Source organism: Malaclemys terrapin, chromosome 2 (genome assembly GCF_027887155.1).
Source record: "Malaclemys terrapin pileata isolate rMalTer1 chromosome 2, rMalTer1.hap1, whole genome shotgun sequence".
Lineage (NCBI taxonomy): Eukaryota > Metazoa > Chordata > Testudines > Emydidae > Malaclemys > Malaclemys terrapin.
In genome coordinates, this window is record NC_071506.1 from 157323200 (window position 1) to 157343866 (window position 20667).

The 20667-nt window shown below is 41.2% G+C and overlaps 1 protein-coding gene across 3 annotated transcripts in view; it reads left to right on the forward strand.

Annotated features, from left to right (window-relative positions):
• The window catches only part of CTNND2 (catenin delta 2), a 1183216-nt gene that overhangs the window by 962456 nt on the left and 200093 nt on the right, over positions 1-20667 (forward strand). For all 3 annotated transcript variants that reach the window (XM_054019141.1, XM_054019142.1, XM_054019143.1), the window contains one exon: positions 14210-14393. In XM_054019141.1, the coding sequence (XP_053875116.1) occupies positions 14210-14393 (184 nt within the window). The remainder of the gene's footprint in view (positions 1-14209; positions 14394-20667) is intronic.

A 20667-nucleotide genomic window follows, 5' to 3' on the forward strand; every position in this document is an offset into this window, starting at 1 on the left:
TGAATCTCTGAGGCAAGAAAATCCACCAATAGGCGCAGGACCCACCAAGATAGAGGAGGAACTTTGTCACAATGGATACATTTTTATTTAAAAGTTTTGAATTTTTGTCAAAATTCTGCTTAGCGCAGGCTTCAAGAAGGACTAAATCCAGAGTGTGAATGGCAGACCTTGTTACAAAATATATTATAGAATCATCACTGCTGCACATAAAATTATGACTTGACATACATTTCAATTTTAAGATGTGGTTAGTAGGTAAAAGTCTGTTTCTTACAAGAGCATCAGCCTGGCATTCAGTTGAGTGTGAGCCAATGGTACCATTTAGATGTCTAACTTTTGAATTAGTTGTTGTAATCAAGTAATGAGATGTCTGCTTTAATCCACAACTGCAGTAAATTGTGGGTGCAAAATTGTGCTTTCTGGGTTGGAGCCTGTTGCTGAACAACAGCTCCTGTATAAGTGGATGGTTACGTTGGTGAGAGGTGCTAGACAAATAGACGAGTGTAAACATTTTGAAAATCTTCTCTGTTATATGTACAACATCCATTAGACTTCATTTGTGAAGTGTTTTCTAATAAGCCTCTTATTATGGGATTGGTGTTTTCACTCGCTCTTAAATAGCATATTGGAACCAAAGTCTTCATTTTGAATAGACTGAATTATTTTCCTTCTCAAGGAGAATTTGAATGGTGAGATCACTCTCCTGCTTTCCTTTCACTTAGAAGAGTTTGCTGTTTCTCTGTGCAAAATGAATATAATATTGGACAGACTTAACTTCATCATTGTCAGGGAAAAGAGGCTATCAGCAGAAATACTCTTTCTTTTTCACCATAACTTATTTCTCCTCTTGCATTAATCTCCCCAATGTCTAATGTTAAATCCAACAACTCCCTGGCAAACCTGGTTGACATCTCCTCCCCCTCCACGGTTATATATGTATATTATTTTCAAGGTATTCAGCAAACAAGAAGAAGTAATGGTGGGCCAAATGCAGATCTTGTGTAAGTGGGTTCAACTTTACTTCAGTGACTAGAGTTACACGAGATCAAAATTCGGTCCAGCTAAACTTTCTAGCAAAAGGTTTGAGATTAAGTTTCTAGCAACACATTCAGGCAATATTAAAATAAACCATTTTGTTTTTTTAAAACCAAAACACTAGATGCAGCTTTAGACCAGGGAAAGCATAGCTGAGGTAAAGAATGTTAGGCTTTCACATATCTGACCTTGGTAGTGAAAATGTTTCCGTTGCAATTCAATAAAAATCAAATCTGGATCCTAACATTAAAAAAGTGAATGTTTATATAGTAGTATTCACCCAGGAAGCCTGTGTATCACAGCATCTTTGACAGTGAATTCTATATTCTAGATTGCAATTTGACTTATAACCCCCTCTTGCACAGAACTTTCTTGAAAATGTTCCTTCTGAGCAAGGGCAGCTCCAGGCACTAGTGCACCAAGCGCGTGCCTGGGACGGCAAGCCGTGGGGAGCGGCCTGCCGGTCGCTGTGAGGTCGGCAGTCAGGCGGCCTTCGGCAGCGTGCCTGTGGGAGGTCCGCTGGTCCCGTGGTTTTGGCGGCAATTCGGCGGCGGGTATGCCGATGCCGCGGGACCGGCAGATCACCCGCAGAGACGCTGCCGAATCCATGTGACCAGCGTACCGCCCACAGGCACGAAGGCGGCCACCTTACTGCCGTGCTTGGGGCAGCAAAAAACATAGAGACGCCCCTGCTTCTGAGCTGAAACATTGTGACTTGTACAAAGAAGGAGGAGGAGTTAGGTTCGATCTATTTGGTAATCAGACACAAATATATCTCCCCAGAATTTTTAGCATCAAAATAAAAAATCACTGAATTGAAAAGTTCAAACTTTATTTGTTGCTAATCCTCAATGAAGAATAGTTGTAGTTTATGTTTTGAGGAAAAAAGAATCCCAAAGTCCAAACAAAAAATTTGATGACAGTAATTTTTGGCACATATGAAAAATAGGCAATTAAATTTTCTGTTATGTTAGTACAGAGTGAGTTGTATTATGTATCTAGAGTAGTGTAGCTTACACATTACAGAGTAGTAAAAAAATGTGTAAAATTCTACACTGCCACACCAGTGATTTTGTCTTCGGTCTTCGTTGTTGTTTTGTTTTGGCTAACAATAACCCCAACCATAAAAACCCAACAAAGACCCAAATGAACAAATGCTTGTTAGTTAAACATTATGGCTGCAAATGATAATACTCTTTTGACCATAAGGAGGAGTGAGTCTAGATTACTAACATGAGTAAAGCTTTGTGAGGTCAGGACCTGAATTAATATACAGTATTTGTAGTATGAGTGAGTTAATATTGCTGTTAGAACCTTAAATTTGCAATCCAAAACTTCTCGGTGTTCAAGGCCCCCATTCTGCAAACATTCATTTCAAAGGGAACACCAGCCCAAGTCTTCATCCTTCACTTTGTAATACTATAGATATTTTATATTAATTATGGAGCTTAATTCTAAAAAAAAGGGCACAGTCAGAAGACATTTAATAACTGATCATGATCATGTGTGGTTTATATGCTCAGGTTGGAGCCTGCATCACCTCAAATCTTGTATACATAAGTGAGAAACTTATGTGCCTGACCCTTGTCTCCTCCTTTCACATGAGCCTTTGATGCAGACACAAATGAGGGAATCACTTAGTTCTCCTGTGTCCATTACAAAATTCAAAAAGATCTGTTTGTGATGGGTGTGGGAGCTGCCTCCTTGACATTGCACAGTTCCTGTGTCAAAATTTATTTGAAAATGTCGTTGGTTTAAGAGCATTAATATCAAATCAAACACACTTTAAAAGGTGGTGGAATTTTTTTCCCCTCTAGAAAATCTATCACGGTGACAATTTTTCATCTTGACAGTTCAACTAGCCAAGAAACAACAGTGCTTTAATACTAGGGAAAGCTGCAGTATTAGGCAATTGCCTTTACAGTACATCACTTTAATTTCCTTGAAGTTGTGGGTGACTCCTATGGTTAGAAAAGAACTATTTTATTAAGATAGATGCACATTTTTCAGTAGGATAAATTCTGCCATCCACCTGTGGATGTTGTTATCTTGAGCTCAGCAGAACTGATGTAGTGTGTGTGGAGCCCATGTGAGGAGTGGGGGAATATCCTGCTACAAGGTAGATCCAACACCCAGTCCTCTGGGTGGAGCAGCCTCATGACCACAGAGACTTCTGAGCCTTGAAAATAAAGTAAAAGTTGCAAAATGACTCTCTGGCACTCCATGGCCTGTGGGGGAGGATTCATTGCCTCGTTGGACCCCAGCAAATGTCCCTTATAGTTTGACCTCTGGACAGAATATTTTGGCTGGGTACTTAGCTCTTGTCACATATATTGGGTCAATTTTCAGTATCACTGTTTAAAGATACAAATACACAGTCTTTTCAAAGTTGTTTTTATGCATACAGTCAAATGTGAGGGCTCTGAGGTGTCTCTGATTTCAGCATTCCATACTCTCCATCTAGAAACAGGAGTACTTGTGGCACCTTAGAGACTAACAAATCTAGAAAATGTTTATTTGGTGTAGATGGAAAGAAAAAGAGAGGTGGAGAATGGAGGAGTTGGGAAGGAGGAAACTTGTTTCTTTCTAAAGGTCAGAAATTAAATGCAAAAAAATACATTAATACAATTTTAAGAGTAGAATATTAAATGCACCTAATTCAGAAAAATCTAAAGGTCTGGGTCCTGCAGCATTTGTTTATCCACATTGTTCATACTGTATGTTTTATTGTATGATGAATATTTTACAGGAAAAACAGAAATCAAAAATACATAATAGCTATGTTGTTGGGATGATGTTCCTCGGTGAACTTTAACCTTTCATTTTCTTGATTTGTGTTTACATTTGTAACCTTAATATTGTGTTGATATGTGAGGGTTGTTTGCCTTTTTTATAACATATAAGATGGCATTAAAACCTGTGCTGGGTATTTAACACTCCTTTCCCTATACTGGACATGGATTCCAATTAGGTCCATATTCTGATTTTGGATGTATGTGTGATACTTGGTTTTTAATTGATGTGGTATCCGAGCGTAGCGTTTGGCACATCAGGTCAGTATCTGTATGAATATTGGAACTAGAATATCTCAGACACTGACCAAAACTACAATAAAGAGTTTAATAATCAAAGATGAATTTGAGTTTCAAACCAATCAGGTATTCAGTTTTTTCTTTGGCCAGATAGCTTGATTAAATTTAGCCTCTTCAAACTTTAAAAATATCTTGCTCTGCTCCTTAGAGTTAGATTATGCAATAGTCTTTGAAATAACTTAAATTCATTTGACTTGGGTTGAAAAGCTTGCCATTACTACCTGAGAGATTGGTGGATGGAAGCTCTTTCTGCTTAGCAGTAAAATAATTCTCAGCAGCCTCATCTCTATTTTTAAATGTATTGATCCTGTCTTCAACCTTCTAATTTATAAAGTGTTAAAGAGGAAAATACACCAAAGTTTTGTATTAGTACTGATTGCTTTTATCCTTTTTTAAAAGTAAATGTGCCAAAATGTAAATTTCATTACTCCCTGCAATTTACATATGGCAAAACCCTGAAGGTCTTCCTCGGATATTACAGAAGGAACAATCAGTTGCACATATACAAAATGAGAAATGACTGCATAGGAAGGAGCATTGCAGAAAGGGATCTGGAAGTCATAGTGGATCATAAGCTAAATGAGTCAACTGTGAAACAGTGTTGCAAAAAAAGCTAACATCATTCTGGGATGTATTAGCAGGAGTGTTGTAAGCAAGACACGAGAAGTAATTCGTCCACTCTACTCCGTGCTGATGTGGCCTCAACTGGAATGTTGTGTCCCGTTCTGGGCGCCATATTTCAGGCAAGATGTGGAAAAATTGGAGAAAATCCAGAAGAGAGCAACAAAAATTATTAAAGGTCTAGAAAACATGACCTATGAAGGAAGATTGAGGTCCCTTCCAGTTGTATGAGTCTATGATTCTAGAACAAAACTCAGCATTTTTTCAGGAGTAAAACCTGAGTAAAATACTGCAAGGAGTTAAGGATTTATCCCATGAACATTTTATTATTCAGTTTTGCCTATTCAAATAGAGGGAAATGGACTTTGAAATGGCTGATATATTTAATAGAAATTTGTTTTTCAAAAATAACTGTAGCATGTCTCATGAACATATCATAGACTTGTAGGACTGGAAGGGACATTGAGAGGTCATCTAGTCCAGTCCCCTGCACTCATGGCAGGACTAAGTATTATCTAGACCATCCCTGACAGGTGTTTGTCTAACCTGCTCTTAAAAATCTCGAGTGATGGAGATTCCACAACCTCCCTAGGCAATTTATTCCAGTGCTTAACCACCGTGACAGGAAGTTTTTTCCTAATTTCCAACCTAAACCCCCTTGCTGCAATTTAAGCCCATTGCTTCTTGTCCTATCCTCAGAGGTTAACAAGAAAAAAAATTTCTCCCTCCTCTTTGTAACAATCTTTTATGTACTTGAAAATTGTTATCATGTCCCCTCTCTTCTCCAGACTAAACAAACCCAATTCTTTCAATCTTTCCTCATAGGTCAAATTTTCTTGACCTTTAATTAATTTTGTTGCTCTCCTCTGGAGTTTCTCCAATTTCTCCACATCTTTCCTGAAATGTGGTGCCTAGAACTGGACACAATACTCCAGTTGAGGTCATATCAGCATGGAGTTGAGCGGAGGAATTATTTCTAGTGTCTTGCTTGCAACACTCGTGCTAATACATCCCAGAATGATGCTTGCCTTTTTTTTGTAATAGTATTATGCCATTGGCTCATATTCAGCTTGTGATCCACTATGAGCCCCAGATCCTTTTCCGCAGTACTCCTTCATAGGCAGTCATTTCCTATTTTGTATGTGGAGAGCTTTGCATTTGTCCTTATTGAATTTCATCCTATTTACTTCAAACCATTTCTCTAGTTTGCCCAGAACATTTTGAAATTTAATCCTATCCTCCAAAGCACTTGCAACCCCTCCCAGCTTGGTATCATCTGTAAACTTTATGCGTGTACTCTCTATGCCATTATCTAAATCATTGATGAAGATATTGAGCAGAACTAGACCCAGAACCATACCTGCGGGGCCCCACTCATGGTGCCCTTCCAGCTTGACTGTGAACCACTCATAACTACTCTCTGGGAATGATTTTCCAACCAATTTTGCACCCAACTTATAGTAGCTCCATCTAGGTTGTATTTCCCTAGTTTGTTTATTAGAAGGTCATATGAGACAGTATCAAAAACCTTACTAAAGTCAAGCTATATCACATCTACCACTTCCCCCCATCCAAAAGGTTTGTTATCATGTCAAAGAAAACCATGAGGTTGGTTTAACATGATTTTTTCTTGACAAATCCATGCTGTTACTTATCACCTTATTATTTTCTAGGTGTTTTCAGATTGATTGCGTAATTGTTTGCTCCATTATCTTGTTGGGTACTGAAGTTAAGCTGACTGGTCTGTAATTCCCTGGGTTGTCCTTACTCCCCTATTTATAGATTGGCACTATATTTGCCCTTTTTTCCGTCATCTGGAATCTCTCCTGTCTTCCATGACTTTTCAAAGATAATCACTAATGGTTCATCTATCGTCTCAGTCAGCTCCTTGACCATTCTATGATGTATATCATCAGGCCCTGGTGACTTGAAGACACCTAACGTGTTTAAGTAATTTTTACCTTGTTTATTCCCTATTTTAGCCTCATATCCTACCTTGTTAGATGTCCAATTGCTATTAAACTTTTTGGTAAAAACTGAAACAAAAAAGACATTTAACATTGCTACCATTTCCACATTTTCTGTTATTGTTTTTACCCACTCCTTGAATAATGGGCTATTATGTCCTTGGTCATCTTCTTGCTTCTAATGTATTTGTAGAATGATTTCTTTTTATCCTCTATGTCTCTAGCTAGTTTGATCTCGTTTGTGCCTTGGCCTTCCTGATTTTATCCTTACATGCTTGTGTTGTTTGTTTATATTTATCCTTCATAATTTGACCTACTTTCCACTTTATGTAGCACCCTTTCTTGAGTTTCAGATCATTGAAGATCTCCTGGTTAAGCCAGGGTGGTTTCTTGCCATACTTTATATCTTTCCTATGATGTGAGGTAGTTTGCTCTTGTGCCCTTAAAAATATCTTCTTGAAAAATTGCCAGTTTTAACTGTTTTCCACCTAGACTTGCTTCGCTTGGAATTTTACCTACCAACTCCCTGAGTTTGCTAAAGTCTGTCTTCTTCTATAAATCCATTACCATTATTGTGCTGTTTTCCCTCCTACCATTCCTTAGAATCATGAACTCTATCATTTCATGATCACTTTTGCCCAAGCTGCCTTCCATTTTTAAATGCTCAACCAGTTCCTCCCTATTTGTCAAAACCAAATCTAGAATAGCCTCTCTCCTAGTAGCTTTCTCCATCTTCTGAAATAAAAAATTGTCTCCCATACTGTACATTCCAAGAACTTATTGGATAATCTGTGCCCTTCTGTGTTGTTTTTCCAACAGATGTCCCCCATCACCACCAAGTTCTGTGCTTTGGATGATTTTGTTAGTTGTTTAAAAAAAGCCTCATCCACCTCTTCTTCCTGGTTAGGTGGTCTGTAGTAGACCCCTACCATGACATCACTCTTGTTTTTTACCCCTTTTCTCCTTACCCAGAGACCTTTCAACAAGCCTGTCTCCTATTTCCATCTCAACCTCAGTCCAAGTGTATACATCTTTGATATATAAGGTGACACCCCTCCCTTTTTTCACTGCCTGTCCTTCCTGAGCAAACTGTATCCTTCTATACCCATATTGCAGTCATGTGTATTATCCCATCAAGTCTCTGTTATGGCAACTATGTCATAGTTGTGTTTATTAACTAGTTCTTCCTGCTTATTCCCCATACTTCTTGCATTAGTATACAGACATCTAAGATACTGATTTGATTTCCCAACTATGTTCTCTCTTGTTTCTCCCTTATCCCTGCTATAACAGCCTATGCTCCCCTCAGGTTCCGACCCTTCTCCCAGGTCACCATGTTTTTGACTTACCTGTGGGCTTTTGTATCCTGCCCCCATCAAACCTAGTTTAAAGCCCTCCTCAGTGAAGGCTCTCCCATTGCCCCAAAGCAACGTTAAATATAAAGTACATACAGTGGGTTCACCTGGGGATCAGGATTTGCAGTGCTGGAGCCAAGGAGGCACACTGGCTTTGGGAAGCTAACTGACCTGAACTTTTTCTCTTCCTGTGAAAGGGGAGGAAGGATTAATCAGCTAAAAAGATACCCCAGGATAATTCTCTTCAAATACTGTGTACAGTGCTCAGAAGAGGGGTGGGGCACATTGTGGCAGCTAAAATAAGATGTGATGTCACCGAAGAGGCACCAGAGACCAGGGCTGAGGAGTAAGAGCAGATAACATATGAGGCAATGAAAGACTGGCCAAATCCCAGAGTGGAGTTGAGCTGTTTCTGCCTTGCCAACAACTTTCTTCCCCTGCTCCAGCAGCTGCATCTCACTGGCTTTGTCTACACTAGGCAAATGAGTGTAGATAGAAAATATGTTACCTAAGCCCTTGGTTACATACAAACGTTGTGCCACATTACCTATGCTGATATATTTAAAGTGGAATGACTCCCCTGGTAGGGACACAGTTATACAGGTGTAAAGGTGCCTTATACTGATATAGTTATTCCCAAATGGAAGTGGGGGATTAAGCTATACCATTAATATGCACCATACTGGTATATGTGCACACAGACCCAGGATTGTACAAATATAATTCCTTTGGTAAAAAAATCACACCCCTAACTAACAGAGTTATACTGGTACAAAACCTGTGTGTGGACCAGGCCAAATACATTTGAATTAATACATTGTTAATCATCATTTAGCACCCACTGAAGACAAAAAACAGTTGGATTTAAAAACTTGTGATATGGTCATGGTAAAAAAGGGTTGACTATGACCAGTTACCATGTTTTTAAACAACAACTGATTTTATCTATCCCAGAGCTATGGCTACATTGGAAAGAAGCTGTATTTTTAACATACTAACTAATGTGTTAAAATCCCAATGTAGACATGCCCTTGGCAAGCCTAGGGTATGATAAAGTAGATTGACAATATTAAGTAGTTTACTAAAAAAGGGGGATCCAAGGCCTCTGCCTTGAACACCTTACAATATATATAGGCTGCACGCAAATGGATAGACAGGATGCAATGAAAGGAAATTACTGAGGAAAAAGTGATATTGAGAATACATCTAGTTAATTCCTACTCCCCTTCTTCTCACTCTGCAAGGCCATCTGTTGATAGCAAAACTTTCCAGTTACAGTCAGGAGTCGTTATCTCCATTGGAAAACCAACCCATGTTTAACAGGGTAGACCCAGTTATACATGAGCATTGGGTGAGTTGTAAAGGCCAATTCCCTGCCCTCTTGGGGACAGATAATGGTATTCAGGCACTTGGGTAGACAGTCCAGAGATGGGAGTTGGATCCATTTCTGCCTGGCCTTGCTGTTAGGCTGTTCCACACGCATCTATTGTGCAAGGAAACAAATTGTGTCAAAGCTTTCAAGATAGGCTCCTTTGATGCAGTCTGCAAAAGCTTCAGTGGTGGACTCTTTGCTTTAGTGAGTTCAGGATGCACAGCTCCTTGGCTGTGAGCTTACGTAACCACACACACTGCTGATAGGTAGTATGCTTAGATACATTTCAGCCATGTAGGAGAGAGGCTTGGCACACAGCAGGAGGTGCCTGAGATGAAATTCCGTGAGGACCTTTTTTCTGCCTCCTGATCAGCCAAGGAAAGGGCTTTTCTTCCTCCCCAAACTGCTACTGTGCCTCCTGGGGAAGTGCTTCCAAGCTATCTTTCCCCAGTTTATGCTGGTGCCACCCGTCCTTGAGTGGGGAAGGGTATCCAGGGATGCCCTCCTCCCACTGCTGCAACTGGATGAGAAGAGGGCTCCTCCACTTGTGATTAGGGAGAATAAATGTTTCAGAGACATGATTTGTACCTTTTAAAGCCTTAAATTTAGATTTGAAGCATTGTCACAATATGCCAGGATTGTCCTATTGCTCCTTCTGTTAACAGGTGCTGGAACTCAGCAAGGAGCAGCACGTTCATTACTGATGACTCATTGGGGCAGTGTGTCTTATTAGATTCCACCCTGAATGTAAGAGAGGTGAGAGTACCTCCCTGACAGCAGGATTTCGGACAGTCGGACTGGTCTGGTGGTATCCTAGGGATTAATGTTATTGTGGAGTTAAAACCAGACCCCAGCATGTGTGACTTTTTGACTCTCTGGTGAGTGTGGAGCTCGGTGGAGATTCCAGCAGCTTACAAACATCAGTAGTTAGGGTGACCAGATGTCCTGATGTTATAGGGACAGTCCCGATTTTTGGATCTTTTTCTTGTATAGGAGCCTATTACATCCCACCCCCGTCCCGATTTTTCACACTTGCTGTCTGGTCACTCTATCAGTAGCAACCCCTTATGGAGAGAAAGTTCTTACGTGAAATATCTAGTGTGTATATATAAATAAGGCAAAGGAGCTTAAAGAATAAAGTAAATGTCAGCATGTTGTTGTGGGTGAGGTAATAGCTTTTATTGGACCAACTTTGGCAGGTGAGAGAGACAGGCTTTTGAGTTACACGTACCTCTTCTTCGGCAACAGAAATTGGTCCAATAAAAGATATTACCTCACCTATCCTGTCTCTCTAATATCCTGGGACTGACATGGCTACAACTACACTGCATATAGCATGTTGTGGAGATATTTATCTGACCTTACTTTTAACCAGCAAGAATGTTCTGGAAGATAAGAGAATAAGAAAATATTAACATGGAGTAAGGGGGAAAAAAATCAGTGGGGATGTTGTGAAGGCCAAGATTATAACAGGGTTCAAAAAAGAACTAGATAAGTTCTTGGAGGGTAGGTCCATCAATGGCTATCAGCCAGGATGGGCAGGGATGCAAAACCATGCTCTGAAGTGTCCCTGGCCTCTGTTTGCCAGAAGCTGGGAATGGGTGACAGGGGATGGATCACTTGATGATTACCTGTTCTGTTCATTCCCTCTGAAGCACCTGACATTGACCACAGTTGGAATACAGGATATTGGGCTAGATGGACCTTTGGTCTGACCCAGTATGGCCATTCTTATGTTTCTTATGGGATTATGCACATGGTTCAGTGCTCAGCAGGATTGAGGTCCAGGTTTCTGCTTCCTATGTGCCTCTTTAGAAGGAGTCAGTGGATATACTCCTATTGACTTCATTGGACATTGAATTAATTATGGGTCTCATTTTCCACTGCTATGCACTGTGGATATTACTTACACCTGTGCAGAGTGGCAAGTAAGTATCAAAGGTGACTGTGATGCTTTGGTATTATTTTACACTCACTTTGCAGAGATGTTAATAACTATACCACAGGGGTGGGCATACTACAGCTCGGGGGCCACATCTAGCCCTCCAGACGTTTTAATCTGTCCCTCGAGCTCCCGCCGGGGAGCAGGGTCCGGGGCTTGCCCTGCTCCGGTGCTGCAGCCGGGGAGCGGGCTTGGGGCTTGCCCCGCTCCACCTGGCTCCTGGAAGCAGCGGCATGTCCCCCTTCTGACTCCTATGCGTAGGGGCAACCATGGGGCTCTGCACGCTGCCCCCCCAACTTCCATTGGCCGGGAACTGCAGCCAATGGGAGATGCAGGGGCGGCACCTGCGGAAGGGGCAATGCGCAGAGCTGCCTGGCAGCGCCTCCGCGTAGGAGCTGGATGGGGGACATGCCGCTGCTTCTGGGAGCTGCTTGAAGTAAGTGCTGCCTGGAGCATGCACCCCGACTCCCTCCCGTACCCCAACCCCCTGCCCCAGCCAGGGCCAGCTTCAGGGTTTTTGCCGCCCCAAGCGGCGTGGAAAAAAAAAATAAAAGCCGCGATCACGATCGGCGGCAGCTCCACCACACCGCTTTCTTCTTCGGCGTCAGGTGCTTCCCTCCAAGAGGGACCGAGGGACCTGCCACCGAATTGCCGCCGAAGAGTCCGACCTGCCGCTCCTTCCCCTTGGCCACCCCAAGCACCTGCTTGCTGAGCTGGTGCCTCGAGCCAGCCCTGGCCCCAGCCTTGAGCCCTCTCCTGCCCTCGAACCCCTCAGTCCCAGCCCAGAGCAACTCCTGCACCCTCCCGCACCCCCAACCCCCAATTTTGTGAACATTCAGGGCCCACCATACAATTTCCACACCCAGATGTGACCCTCGGGCCAAAATGTTTGCCCACCCCTGCTATACAAGGTGCCGGGCAGTGGAGAATTAGAAACTTTGTGTATAATGAAAACATGCTGATAAAATCTTCATAAGCAGAGGCCATGGAAAAATGGAGTTCAGTAGCTGTGCGGATGCATATTCTCTTAAAGAAATACAGTATTTCATTTGCTGTTTGAAAAAAAATAATTCAAAGGGATGTTTGAAGAAAGAAGTTATTTTTAGACGACCGCAAAATAGTATTTATGTTGCAGCTTTTTCATTTTTCTGGCTCTGACACTGACAATGAGTTAGTTACCTGCTTACTATATATGGAATATTTCAATCAGGTCATTTGTTATCGAAATAGTTACCCAAATGACTGATATTAATCAGTATGTACAAAAATATGCAATTTTATGTACGAAATATGTACAGGAAAATTAAGCATATAAATAAAACTAAAAAATTAAATCTTCTAGTTATTGGTTCATATTTACTGTAGGTTGCTTTCACATCTCAGAATACTGCAAAAAGATTTAGCATGAACCATTTCTCTACAAACTGTTGGTTTTTTTTTTCCATTTTATTTATAATTGTTTTGTCTACTTTCTTTATTTTGATATTTAAGTAACTCAAATTATACGGTTTGCTTTTGATAGTCTATCCTTAATACCAAAATGTGAGAGTAGTAATCTTTCTTTTGATGTAATCTTTATGGCTATTCCAAGAAATTTTCATGTTATTGTAATTTTTCATTTGCTTTTTGTAATTTTTGAATCTTAGCACAAGGTATCTCTTTCAAAGAAATTATCTTATGAGTGTTTGGACCTCTAGCCTTGTTACCTGTGGATAAGATTTGTAATGCTTATATATTTTGTTAAGTAACTAACAAAATTCTAGCTCTCTCTCTACATATATGAATATGTAGGCCATACATATATTAATAAAACTAATTATATTCCAGCCTTGCAAAATTGTCATGAACATTTACCAGTTGAGGCACAAAATCTACTTCTATGCCATAATGACAATGGAGGAAAAAAGATAATTGACTAGCCCGTAAAAATGATTTGTTCTGGGTTAACAGAATTTTGCAAGGCTGTTACACTTCATGTGAGTTGTCAAAGGAGAACCTGTGGTAGATTTGTAGCTAGAGCATAGCCTGGCCACTCCATTCAAGTTTCAGAGGGGCACCTATGTTAGTCTGTATGCACAAAAACAACGAGGAGTCCAGTGGTAACTCCCAGTAACACCATCAGTTTGGGCTTGAATAGGGACTGGGAGTGGCTGGCTCACTACAAAAGCAATTTCCCCTCTCTTGGTATTGACACCTCCTCATCAATTCTTGGGAGTGGACCACATCCATCCTGACTGAATTGGCCTTGTCTACACTGGTTCTCCACTTGTAAGGTAACTCCCTACTCTTCATGTGCCAATATATATTTATGCCTGTATCAGTTATTTTCACTCCATGCATGTGACGAAGTGTGTTTTTTACCCACGAAAGCTTATGCCCAAATAAATCTGTTAGTCTTTAAGGTGCTACCGGACCACCCCATTCAAGTTACACAGGAGATCCTAAGAGGAATTAGTTCCATCTATGTAGTTGCTGATGGATGGCAGTCCAATCTGTAGCACAAACTTGTTCTCTGTTATTTATTTTTCATTAATTTTTAATAAAAAAATAGTAGCTAAATCACAAACATGCTGACCAGTTGTCAGCCTTAACCCTGATAAACTACAGGATTGCTGTGGAGACTCAGTTTATTTTTAAAGGAAAATTAAAAAGTAACATCTTAGTGGGGCAGTATTTAGTCATCACTGATCCTTCAGACACTGTGCAGACTTTCTTTGGTATACATTTGATTAAGAATAACAGTGCCATGAAAAGTAATTTCAAAACAAGAATTGCTCTCTGTTGTCACCCGGAAGTACTAATTATTAATCATTTGCTTTTTGTAGGAGTTCTCTGGAATCTATCTTCTTGTGATGCACTGAAAATGCCAATCATCCAGGATGCCCTTGCAGTGTTGACTAATGCAGTGATCATCCCTCACTCGGGATGGGACAACTCGCCCCTCCAGGATGATCACAAAATACAGCTCCATTCATCACAGGTGCTGCGCAATGCCACTGGGTGCCTAAGGTGAGTCAGCTGAATCATGCTATTTTATTTTGAATTTTCATTCCCAACACCCCAAATATATTAAACTTGGTTTGCATTTCAGCAGGGAAGATGACTTTTCATATGGTAGCCCTTAAATCTTGAAATTAATTCCATAGATAAGCTTCAAGCCATTCAAGAACAATCTGTACATGTTTTTTTTAAATAGTTTTGACCAGTCCCCTGCACCAAAGCATGTTGCAGATGTTTTTCTACTACTTGTAGATTGTCTCATTCCCCAGTTGCTTAAATGGTGTCAATATGTTCTCATTATCACTCCAACTTAATTAGTGTACAAAGTAACACAGACGCTTACAGAAAGGAATGTTTGAATGCCTTCTGAGTTCCAAATGCCATTAAATGTAATGTGACTGTATAAAGCAGCTGGGATTTTTTTATGCAAGAAAGAGTGATGAAAAAAGATGTGTAGAAATAAACCAGCCCATTTAATATTATGGGATGGAAATACACAAACTGTTCCTTAACAGGTATCTGCAACCCTTTGAATATCTGTTGTTAATTTGTGATGTGGATGTAGAGAAAAAAGTAGCAAGATCAGGAACTGTTTCTTCCCTGACAAATTTATATCAAAGGATTGAGTCAGAAACTCCTGAGTTCTAGTCTTGTTTCTTGCACTGACTTGTTTACTTTGGGCAGGTTCCACAACCTCTGTGTATCAATTTCTCTCTCTGTATAATTGAGATAATATTTATCTACCTCACAGGGTTATTATAAAGATTAGTTAGTTAATGTTTGAATCACTCTGCAGAAATAATATGCTATATAAATACTATGTATTATTGGTATTATTGTAATTGTAACTGTCAGTGTAGCTCCAAATGTTGGTATATGCAATTAGGTGGGGTGTTTTGCTATTTGCTCCATTACCTATCTATCATGAGCCATGAGGTGGGTTGGTTGGTTGGTTTCTGGTGAGTTATCTCAACCTCGGAAATAGCATCAGAAGTTCTGTGGAAAAATAATAGTGTTTGCTTGACTAATGTTATGATGCTATTACAAGAACAACTGGTAATACTTCATAAATGTCTGCTGATATTGAATTTAAAATTGCAGCATGTAATGGCTACGTGAGGTATTTTGGAACGCCTTAAGTATGTTAGGTATTTGCACTCTTCTGATTTTGAAACGAGTTTGATGATATAGCTTGGACTTGTGTTCATGTTTCAAGGCACTAGAGAGTATTATTGTAAAAGAAGTACCCATTCCCATGATATCCAGAAAGTGTTGGACTGATTGTCATAGAATATCAGGGTTGGAAGGGACCTCCCTCAGGAGGTCATCTAGTCCAGCCCTCTACTCAAAGCAGAACCAATCCCCAGACAGATTTTTGCCCCAGATCCTTAAATGGCCCCCTCAAGAATTGAACTCACAACCCTGGGTTTAGCAGACCAATGCTTAAACCCTGAGCTATCACTCCACCTGTTAAATAAGGATAAGGTTTCCTTACAATATACAGGAAGGAAGTTGTTTTTCACCCCAGATGGGACATGAACCCACAATCTGACTTAGAAAGCCATTACCTTATCCATTGTGGGTACCCGCTGTGATGTATCTGGTTCTTATTCTAGTAGCATCCTTGATGGTAGTTCTGCTCTTTGTTCCCTCTCTAAAGTCACCTTTTCCTGCTTCACTTTTTATCAGTTAGTGCAGGGGTGGGCAAACTTTTTGGCCACATCTGGTTGGGGAAATTGTATGCAGGGCCATGAATGTAGGGCTGGGGCAGGGGGTTGGGTTGCGGGAGGGAGTGCGGTGTGCAGGAAGGGGCTCAGGGCAAGGGGTTGGGGTGCAGGGTGTATGAGCAGGCTCAGGGCAGGGGGTTGTGGTGCAGGAGGATGTGAGGTATGGCAGGGGGCTCAGGCCAGGGGTGTGGGGTGCAGGAGGGATGCAGCAGGGGACTCAGGGCAGGGGTAAGGGTGCAGGGTGCAGGAAGGGTTTGGGGTGCGGGCTCCGGGGTGGCAGCAGTGTGCAGCAGGGCTAAGGCAGGCTCCCTGCCTGCCCTGGCCCTGCACTGCTCCTGGAAGCAGCCAGCACCACGTCCCTGTAGTCTCTGGTGTGGGGGGGTGGCAGAGGGCTCGGTGTGCTGCCCTCACCTGCAGGTACCTCCCCTGAAGCTCCCATTGGCCGTGGTTCTCCATTCCCGGCCAATGGGAGCTGCAGGGGACGGTGCCTGCAGGCGACATGGGGACATGGTGCCAGCCACTTCCGGGAGTGGCACGGGGTCAGGGCAGGCAGGGAGCCTGCCTTAGCCCCGTGCTGCCAAGGGCAGTAGTTTGCCCATCCCTGAGTTAGTGGGATGTGTAAGTGCAGACAAACTCACAGAGTTGATCTTCACTATGCAATACCTCCTCCTCTTATAAACTGATATTAATCTAGAGGCACAGAACATTCAGAAAGCATTAAACTGGTTTATGCTTCAGAGCAGCACAAACTTTCCCTTTTACCTTCCACAAGTCTCTGTTGTAAACCTGTCACAGTGAGGAACACTAAGCATCATGTAATGTGAAGGGCAGAAATGTCCCACTAACCACTTGATGTATCTTGGAATGATGTCCTCTGAGTTATTTTTGTGTCTTAGGTGATAAGGTCCTATTGGGCATTTAAAATATATATGTATATTTTAAAAGTAAAATCATCAGCACCCTGTATGTTTATCTGTGAAAGGGCAGCTCATTTTCTGCTTTCCATTAATCTCTCTGTCTCTGTGTTTTGTGAGATTGTAGAATGAGAGAAGGAGCATAATGTCTTTGAGAAAAAGACTACAATGCTTTGAGCCTTAGAGTACCTGACAGCATATTGCATCCAATGCATAGTTTAAACAATTTGTTATACTATATTTTAAGTGTTCCCACTCAACTTTAAAGGCCATCATTACTTCTTCCTATTTATGTCTAGATGCATGTACCCTCTGGTGCACATTTGTGATAACCTGTGGGTATCACAAAGAAAGACAGATAATATTTAAAGCAAGATGATATAATAGCTTCCAGGTTGAGCCTGTTTATGCATATCCATTTGGTTTCAAATATGTACCTTTATGGAAAGCACATTATCTTTTTCTTTGAGACATTTACTTTCTTATTAGAGACAAGACTTCCTCTTCTGCCCTCTCATCTTCAGTTTTGCTTTTTTCCCTCAACTAGGACTCCTTTGATTTACTTGTGAGGGAGCAATGTTGGCAGCTAGCACCTGTAGATATGAAGCACATAAGATTTTCACTGATATATCTTAGAAAAATATTTTCTGAATCTGTTTCTTTCTTTAAAATGTGTTTTTGAATGTTTCCAAGTGTATAATATCGATGGGCCTTTGAGCACAATCAGGATGAGATATGAAAAGTTTAATGCTTTTTTAATGCTATAGCTTCAATGTTTACTTGGTTATATGATATTTTTGCAGTTGGGAGGTTTAAATAAAGAGAGAGATGAGATAAGCTATAGTGCAACTGCTGTCTAGACATTATGCTGATGGTTACCCTACAATGACTTATAGTAGTCATTGCTAGATCTTTGCTTTGTATTTTAAAGTTGTATGGGCTTAATCCGACAACCCTCCCTCACAGATGTAGTCCAGTTGAAGTCAATGTGTCCATTCATGTGAATGATTGCTGCAGAATCAAGCCCTAATTTTGTGTTGTTAAGTTTGTCTTGCTGAATGGAGAGTTGTTTATTAAGTGTAGTGCTTACGCTTTTGTGACATGAAAAAAGCCAATAATTCTGTTAACCACACAAGTGCTATTAGTTTCATATAACTTAGGTATTTTAAAATTATTTAGAACATTAAAAGCTGGAAGTACAAAATAACACCCATTATTCCTCATTCCAATATAAATATTCATCTTTCATAACATTTTGAGGTATCGCATATGACATATTACACAGTAACTCCCAATTATCTTGTCTCCCCAATATGGTGCCAGGAATTAGCACATTCAGCTCTGTGAAACATTATCAATTTCAGTGCTTGTGTGTTTCAGCTAAGACTGATGATTTCTGTTCACATGTTTTTAAAATCCTGGATCTTTGTTTTATCATTTCTGGTTCATTTGAATCCTTTAAAGTGAAGATGAACATCAAAATGAAAACTATGAGTTTTGTTAACTTTCAGGTGTTGTGTATGGCTCATACTGGGTCATTTGAACCTTAAAGCCCTAATGTGTGATTTTAACATGTCCCCTTGTCCTATATATAACTATCGTGGTTATTTATTTACAAAACCAAAACAAATCTAAAAACATCAGTCTTGAAAAAAATCACATTTATCCAAAGACCACAACATTTTTTCAGTTTGAGTTTTGAGAAAAGGCTTTTGATGCCAAAATTATTTCACGTGAAACTTGTCAAGTTTGTTGTGTTGCAAGACTTTCTAACAGTTCTAATTAACAGTACTGGTTACACTTTGTAGATGCTTATGTTGCTGTATACCCTTCGCTCTTTTATGTTTCATTTGATTTTCTATCATACATAGAGGTTTCTTTCCTGAAAATTTACAACGTATTAAAGCATCAATTTCTTTACTTTTTCTTTATAAACTTAGTCAAAGACTTAAAACTTTGAGGCGATAGTAGTTCAGATACTCATCATATATAGGTCCCTATATATTCTGTGGCTGTCAAAATTGTCCCCGTAATGTGTTTCAGAATCTAATCTTTCAATCAAAAAAAAAAAAGTCTCTAACCTGCACATTAGCAAAGAAAAGAACGTTTGAAAAAAGTGAGATGAACATAAACTGATCCAGTGGTTTCTGGCTGGATTTACAGATGGCCTAAAGAAATAGCTCTCAATGAGGTATTAACTGTACATTATAATGGTAAGAGTTTAAATGTCTATATTGTTAACTGTTTCACTGAAGGTGATTGCAGTTGAAACATTCAGCTAATGTGAATATCCCAAAATAATAATCTTCCTCCAATGTCAGAAGCTCCAATTGCTTTCTACCTTCAAGAACTTCCATGATGCAGTATAGAATTTCAATATGAAAATCTGCTGCAGACTGACAATGAAAAATCTGAGGCCAGCATATAATAAATAACACCAATTGTACTGTTCATCTCCATATTTATCTCCCAAAGAAATTTCAGTTTTTAATGTAAATGAAGGGGGTACAGACTTTGTAGTCTGCCACAACAGAGTGCCACAGAAACCAGGGGTTTGCCACAGATCTTCTTTGCCACAGATTACATGGGCCCTTGATCATACATGACCATTACAAAAAAGACAACTGTTGAGTCTCTGATCATGGTTTAAGAATACCTGTTCAGCTAAAAAAGTGTTCCCAAGTTTGTTGACAAGCACAAGCTCTGTAAGCTTGTGTAACTGTATAAATGGAGCCAGCTATTTACTTGGAGTGAAAGTAGCCTTTTTTTACTGGTCATCTATGACTCCCATTTGCAAGGAAAGATTTTTGCCGCGCAGCCCCCATACCTCCAGCCCCTGCGCCCCTGGCCAGGTGCTTCCCGCCTCCCAGGCTCTGGCTGCTGCTGTACTGGGGAAGCGCCCGGCCGGGAGCGCAGGGGCTGGAGGTATGGGGGCTGCATGGCAAACTGTGAAGCTGGTAGTGCTCGGGCAAAAGACGCTGGGCTCTTCAGCTGCACAGAGCTGAGGTGTTTCCCAGCAGCAGCAGCCGCCGCCGCTGCGGGGGAATCCGACTGCAGCTTGCAGCCTGCCGGAGCCCACTCTAAGGTAAGCCCGGGACTGGAGCAGGGATGCCGGCAAAGCTGGGAGTATTTTCTCGGACGTGTTCGGCTTTTTGGAAATTCCTCCTGGACGGGGAATTGAGGACCAAAAAGTTGGACATGTCCGGGAAAATCCGGACGTAAGGTAACCCTAGAAAATGGGACACTGCGCAGGGCTTGCCCGACTTCCCTTCACTTAGCGCTGACCCAAGTCGCTTGCCTGAGCCCCCAATCTATGCAGAGCTGGCCCAAGCTGCTCGCCAGAGCCCTCCTCCCCACAAGTGGGGCTGGCCCAAGCCGCTCACCAGAGCCCCCTTCCATGCGTGGGGCTGGCCTTAGGGCCTCCCTCCTCCCATGCATGGGGCTGGCTGGCATCACTGCTCATCTGAGCCCCGCCATGCGGGACCAGTGTTGCCACTCACTCCCCCCGCCCAAACATTCCTCCGCACCCCACTAGGGGGGGGCATACCCCAGTTTTTTGGCAAAACTGGGCATTTGTCCCATTTGCTCTTGCCATCTGATCATCAGTTGGTAAGAGCAAACAGAACAAATGCACAGTTTCGC